This window comes from Convolutriloba macropyga, chromosome 2, assembly GCF_964194025.1.
Source record: "Convolutriloba macropyga chromosome 2, txConMacr16.3, whole genome shotgun sequence".
NCBI lineage: Eukaryota > Metazoa > Xenacoelomorpha > Acoela > Convolutidae > Convolutriloba > Convolutriloba macropyga.
This window is the reverse complement of record NC_134469.1, coordinates 13934820-13942036: the sequence shown is the minus strand read 5'-3', so window position 1 is coordinate 13942036 and position 7217 is coordinate 13934820. Positions and strand designations below refer to the sequence as shown.

The window sequence follows — 7217 nt, the reverse complement described above, 5'->3', positions numbered from 1 at the left end:
AACGCTCATAACCGATCCTCCTTGCTTCAAGTTTTGCTTCAATTGGTGGGAACTTAGAGACTCATTGTATGGGTTATGAATGCCTGAGAAGCAAATATGTAGGACAAGAACCGGTGTGGTACATGAAAATCTTTTATAATTCCATGCTCAGTTTGAATGACAAGAGAAACAATTTTTCCTACCCTCACTATAAAATTCTGTAATATATGATTGCCTATGTTATTTTATTTACTGTCAGACCGACTTAGTTTCTGGAACTGGCTAACTGGGATCTCTGATATCGATCATGTTGATGCGAGGCCACTTCTCCTGTACCAGTACTGTGAACCAGGCCTTGCACGCTGCTGGGTCATAGCCAAGTGCCACCCCTGCACACGCACTGCTTCCTTCGCTCTGCACGCATTCACGGCCACTTGGAAAGGACTGATTGAAAGGCTGTGTGCTGTAGCCTTCGAGGCAGTAGAAATCGCTATGAAAGCAAAACCGGTTATTATTTCTTCCCTCGTGAAAACCGTCAAGGAATTTTTGTAAATAAATATCTGAATTTTATCTGATGCATGGAGTAATCTAACCACTAAAAATTTCAGATAACATCCGAAAAAACAAGAACTTATCTGAAACCTTGAGGTAATTTTTGCCTAGGGTCAACAACTGATTAAAGAGATATCTCCTCGCGTTACTTTTAAATTTGACTACGGAAGACATTGTTTCTTCACATGTCGAGATACTCCAAGTATTTATTTCTTTTATGGGTTGTAAATTTTGTATTCGTATCTATTAGAGAAATATTTATATTGTTATATTCAGCTAAACGTTCCTTAACGCGGTTAAAATGAAAATTTTCGTAGCTTAGATAAGTTTACGTTAACGTGGTTAGATTGTTCAGATAAAAATTAGTAAAGCGAGTTTAAGATTTAAGGTTTCATTTTTAACTTAAAAATAGGTTCCGATAATTTTTTACCTTACATGAGTTCAGAATTATTTTAGTTCAGCTAAGTATACTTCAGTGGGTGTAGGATGAACTTTATGTTTTTTTCAGATAAGTTTACTTTAATAGATTTAAGATGATTTTGGAGAATGTTAATTCCTGGTTAATATAGTTATGCGCTACTGATATAAGTTTATGTTTAGTTTAGTTAAGTTAAATTTACCTTAGGGGCTTTAAAGTAATTTCAGGAATATTAAGTCCAGCCAAATTTACATTAATGGGTTTAGGTTAATTTGGAGTGCTGATAAGTTCCGGTGTCTGCAACTAAGCGGGCTTATTTATATTTTTTTGTAAGGTTCAGCTCTGTTTACAGCAGTTTGTTAAGTTTCAGTTAGGTTAATTTGAGAACATGTCAACATAACGAGCTGATTCTTTTTAAATTTAAGTTTAGGTTCAGAAAAACCTATCGCATTTGTGCTTTTTTTTTTTTAAAATTTTGGATATTGTATTTCAGAAAAATTAAATTTCACGTTTTTAATTTCATTTAGTATAGTGAAGTTCAGTTAAATTTAAATCCGACTGAGACTGATAACGTTATATTACCTGATTCAGGTTAAATTTATCTGAGTATAACAAAGTTCTTGACAGGTTAAGTTCCTTTAAATTTAATATAACGAGCATAAGATCACTATATAAGGTTATCTTTAGTATGGTTAGGCTAATGTAACGGCAGATCTCCTGTGGCAGTTCTTTTTGGCAGTTTCAATACTGTCAAGATTTTACGTTTTTGCAGCCAACTTTTGTGAACTGTATCGCCCGCTAGACTCTTAATTACCGTTTACTTATTGGACTCTCAATTAGTCCCTATGACTAATCGTTTAGCGTTGCTGTTCAGAAATTTGTGTCGCTTAAAACACAAAATAACTCCAAAAATTTACCATGATGTAAAAATCTAATTCCAACATATCGTAGACCTATTACTTTGCTATATTTATGCCAAAAAAATGTCCTCTGTTACAAAAATAGCAAAAACAGTCAACAAAACTGTAATTGTAATTTAACAACCATGATAATTTTCTAACTTTAATGTTTGCAGGTCTCCCTATTCGTGTCAATGACACAAATGTCGAACTATAGTGGGCCCAATAGAGAAACTGACTCTGTACTTCGTACAAAGTTTCTCTCACTTGGGAACTTTGTTCCTTAGAAGGAAAGATTGAGAAAAAAAAGTAAATTCTTTTTTCAAAAGCCAAAGTTATTTTTTACTGTAAGATCACTAAAATGATTTACCGAAACAAGACACATTAACAAGTAATTTACCGCTGGAGAAATTCCAACAAAAGTAACGAGTTTCAACTGATTTTTGGTAGTCTTTTAAGCTCATGGTCGCGGGGTTTTATGCTGCTGGTCACAGGGTTTTATGTCAAATCTGCAGCTTTGTTTGGCTGTAGATAAGGATGATGCCATAATTTGGACAGTTTTCTATAGCAATTTTAGCAATATTTCGTTCATTATATTTCCCTAAGTGGTTCAAATTTTTACTGGAGCTAAGGCACACACAATGAAAAATGCTCAGGTAAATTTACCTAAATGACTTTGAGATAAAGTTTTGAATAAAGCTATGTTTAAAAAATTCAACTGAACGCGTAGAAAAATGATTATTAGGGAATTGATATAATTTTTGGATAACAACTTCTGCTAAATTTACCCTGACGAGGGTCCAAGAAAATTAAGTAAAAGCTAAGCGCAGGTAAGTTTTCTTAACCGGTTTAAATTAAATTTTTGTAAGGTTAAAATGAAGTTTCAGTTGATATGAATTACCATTTTTGGGTGAGGGTAGACTTTTGTCGTTTAACTTTTGCAAATTGTGGTATGGTTAAATTCACTTAGTTTTGCTCTTAAGGGGTTCAGATATTATTTTACTTGAACTAAAGTTATGTTTAAGCTTTTGCAATCTTTACTTAATTTCGACTTGAGCGTGTCTTTTTTGAGGTTGAGCTCCAGGCCGAAATTTCCCAGATGAAATCTTCAAAGAGGAATTGACTTCTCATCAGGCTTTCGCAGACCGAAGTGGCCGCGGATCATACTATAATACGCTCGATGAGCCTTCCTTTATCCAGACTATTTCACACAACTGTCCAGACAAAATGCGCATAAAGATGTTAGCGATGAAACCGTTAGCCATTTCTTATTTGAATCTGCCAATTATTGCTTGAAACCTGTTCATAAATTTGTATAAAGTTTGCATTTTATAAATTTGATATTTTTTTTATAAATTTGTATCGATTTTCATGTTTTTTTCTCTCAGACTTTAAGGGTTTATGTTTTTGAGTGAGCTAAAGTGCTGAAATTCACCTTTTGCTCAAGATTTTTTCGCTTATAGATAATGGTGTTGGACTTGGCCATTGCCAAGTGGCTACCCGGAAGAGAAAGGAGGAGGGGATTGCCGGGAAACCAAACTGGAAAATCTTAATTGTTTGGTAGTCAACTTGAAATTTTGTCTGCCGTCTTTCCTATTTTATCAAAATATCAACATTTGAAATTGCTGCTGAAGAGACTCCGGTGCGTTCGAAGCATTCTGTGATAAGACTACCGTGCGTCCGAAACCATGTCTGATCAGACTAAATTGCGCTCGAAAGCTTCCTCTGATCTTTGATCACACTATTGTGCGGTCAGATTCTAATCAGACTCGAATGTGCTTATAATTGTCTGATCAGAGAATGATTTTAGACATGAACAAATCTCTTGATTTTGCTAAAAATTCACATTTCATGAAAATTGGTGTTTTCAGTAAGCAATTCTAGGTGCAGTGAAAAATTTTTATGAGTTCCTTTGGTACATGTTTCTGACCCAGTAGACGAACTGATAGAGATTTCGATTAAAAAAACCTCTTGATCTACATTTATTCACAATTACTTGTAAAGGGGACCGGCAGTTGCTATCAGCTGTACTCCTTGGCTCTTATAGTCAGACTGTAGATGACTCTCTTATCAGAACTCTGCTGTATTGTCGCATCTTGGCAAATCAATATATCTCAGTAATTCTCAGATCAGACCGTCCCAAGCAAAGTGACCTCTGATCAGACAAGGTTCAGACCATTGTCCAGACTAAATGTGCTCGAAATTTTTTCCAGACCATGTAATTCAGGCGCACTATGCGCAGATGTGCACTCGAAGATGGTCTATTCAGGGGTAAAATAGGTCTAGACACCTCGACCTTGGATGGATACTGAGTAAAAGTAACCAAGTTTTATAGATTGTATGAATACAATTTTGTTTGACAAATTGACTATAAGTTTAACCTCTCTTGTTTTCCCATGTTAGTTCTTGGTTAGTTGAGGAGAACTTCTTTGCTGAATAAAACCAACTTCCTTGTGTAGCTAACAACTAGCTGTGAGCAAAATACTTTTCTTCAACAATTGTGTAGAGATATTGTAAACGTGAAAATCAATCGTGTACTGCTCAAAAGTACACCACTCGAAACGAAATTGTGTAATATTAACTTAAATTCAGCAACGCAAAAAGTTTAATATGGCAAAATCGATACGTTATTTTTTGGGAAAATTGTCGCGGACATGTCGCGCTTAATTGCACGTTTTCATGTGCCAAAGTGACACTCTGTTATTCATGAATTTACCTGTGTTCTCTGCAAGCCTGTCCAAAACCCCCAATCCCGTTTGCTATCCAGAATATCAGGGATTCCCACTCAGGCGACGGGGGCTGTCTCGGCTCCCACGTGTGACGATTCCCATAAGAAGACGTCACGAGGTCAGCACTTGATAGGACTGAAGACACCAGCAGTACTACAGAAATTACTACGCGCTTTTTATCTCATGTTCCTCATAGTGTTGAAGAACTTTTTTAACTTAACTGTGAGAGAATTTGTGATAGCGTTCAAATTTCAGCGAATACATGGTTGGAAGTTCAATAGTGATTCAAAAACTTTAAAAAGGTAAAAATTATCTAAGAAACAACAAAATAGCCTGAATGGCTAGATAAGATTTGTGTCAGCTGACAGGAACTTGTCTACAAAAAAGAATTCGAAATCGACTTCAAAATTCTGACTTCAAAACGCTTCGTTCCACATAAAACTTTAGTACTTTTTTAAATGATTTCTAGTACTTTTTTTATTAAAAAAAGGCTTCTGAGTAAGAACATTATGCCGCGTGACAGACAGTGCATGAGATATGCAAATTGTGTTCTCCTGGAAGGAGCTGCTTCATTAGGGAAAAATATTCGCGTCAGCTGATTTATAGAGCTTTTTGAATTCTGGATAAAAAAAATTGGATCTCAAACACTACAAAAAGTGTGATCCTCTTCATTTTGTCACTGAAGCGGAAAAAAATTAAAATAAACTTTGAAAAGAGGCCGAGAGGTGTTTTGATTGCAGCCATGATGCCTCTCGTTAGATAAATTTTAAATTTTGGTTAAAACTGAAATTGCTTCTACTAACCTAACTGTTAGATTTGTTTATATCACATTATTTTTTTGTTCTGTAAAATTATTTTTTATTCTGTAGCTCTGTAAATGGCCACTATTTACGATTTGCTCCTTGACCATTGCATTAAATTTCGAAAAAACCGCTTAAAAATACTTTTATCTGATAAAGTACGCTTTTTGACTGCAGCAGAACTTTTCTATCAATTACCGAAATGGTCACGATCTTACAAACTTTTTCTTACTAAATTTAGCATTCATGGCGCAAAAATGAAAAGGTTCATAACAATATAAAAAGTCTGAGCAGTTGATAGTGTCAACTAGTCAAAAAGTATGTCACGTTTCAGTGGATCGTGTTTACGTGCTATAGTTTCACACAATAGCAAATGTAAAACTAGAGCAGTTGAGTATTGTGAAAACATAAATTTCTGAGGGCTTACTGCTAATATTTCTCGGTGAAAAAAACCTCTGAATAAGTCGAAATTTATAGTCATAAAGATAACGATGAAAAAACGATAATTTCTTACATAAAAATAACGACGAAATAACGAACAAAACGGCGATTACCACGTAAGGGCTTTGATCGTTTTTGTCTAAGGAAAACGATTAAAAAATGACAATTGCAAGTGAAAAAAAAAATTCCTCAGCACGAGTTGAAAATTTTTAAAAATTAATTGTTGTTCTTTGCTCTCAAAAAGCCCGATATATCCTCTCTTGCTTAAATATCCTCTCAAAAAGCCCGATATCCGTATAAATACTCGAGAAACCCGGTTACTTCCCGGAAAGGTCTTCGTAATCCCTGTAACTTTCCACTACAGCTCCCTTTAACTCACCGCTGAAGTTCCCAGAAATGCCAGTAACTGTGTCAGGAAGTTACCAAGGGTTCCCAAAAAAGCGAAATCCGAGAAGCAGATTATACTATACTAAAAAGTGAGTCGGAACAATTTATTAGCTGAGTGAACGTAAACATACATGAAAGAAGCAGAAGATAGACGACATCCATGGCGGCTTTTCGAATGTCAATGTTGAATTGGGACTATAATTCATCATTTTGAACTGATTGACAATACATTTGATTTGCAAATATCAAGAAATAAAGGTCACGACTGGAATTAAACAGCAGTATGGAAATCGCCATTGAACTTAAAATAATTGAATAGAAGGTTACAAAATAAGGTTTTGCGAACTGCTGTGACTTAACCTAATTGTCTCATTTTGAGACCTTTATGATATATAGACTAATGAGAGATGGGACTATCTATACATCACATTTAAAACTATTAAGAGAGCTCTGTAAAAATATCCCATCGTGAGATGCGATGGGGGGGGGCAATTCTGGGAAAAGCGCATCGTTTTGTTAATTTTTTTGGAACATTGCCGAATATGTTCATCCAATTCTAGCGTTAGAAGTGGATGAACATATAATTTATTTATATTTTGAGATGATTGCCATAGACTCACTTTGAGAAATGCGACGCAAATATTGTCTGGAATTAGGTTTCTTCTGGATCGAGGAAGACGGGTAAAGTCGATCACATTCAGCACGATTTGATCACAATTATTTTTAAGAAAGTAGTTATGTTGATCATCAAAATATAGATAACTTTTTGTCTGATATTAGCAAACTCGTGCGTCCATTCGACTAAACCAGGATCTGATTGAAAGTAACACACAAAGATTTCCATACCAGCAACACAAAGAAAGTGGGTATTCTGAATACATTTTTTTTTCAAGAGGGCGCTGTTGTCTACTAAGTGGTAGTTTTACTAAATTTACGTCCAATCTTCTGCTACTGTTTTTCACTTAACAATCAATTCTTAATTATTAGAAAGTTCTAATTACTGTTTATCTAA

General features: G+C 35.0%; 1 protein-coding gene across 2 annotated transcripts in view; it reads right to left on the bottom strand.

Moving 5' to 3' along the window:
* The window catches only part of LOC142356825 (uncharacterized), a 10419-nt gene extending 3992 nt beyond the window's left edge, over nucleotides 1–6427 (bottom strand). Inside the window, exons 1-3 of one of the 2 annotated variants that reach the window (XM_075408611.1) lie at nucleotides 6337–6427; nucleotides 4565–4730; nucleotides 267–469 (exon numbers count right to left, since the gene is read on the bottom strand). In XM_075408611.1, the coding sequence (XP_075264726.1) occupies nucleotides 267–469; nucleotides 4565–4730; nucleotides 6337–6367 (400 nt within the window). In that variant the 5' untranslated portion in view covers nucleotides 6368–6427. The remainder of the gene's footprint in view (nucleotides 1–266; nucleotides 470–4564; nucleotides 4731–6336) is intronic. The other variant, XM_075408613.1, reaches the window with a different exon arrangement.
* Nucleotides 6428–7217: the final 790 nt, after the last annotated feature.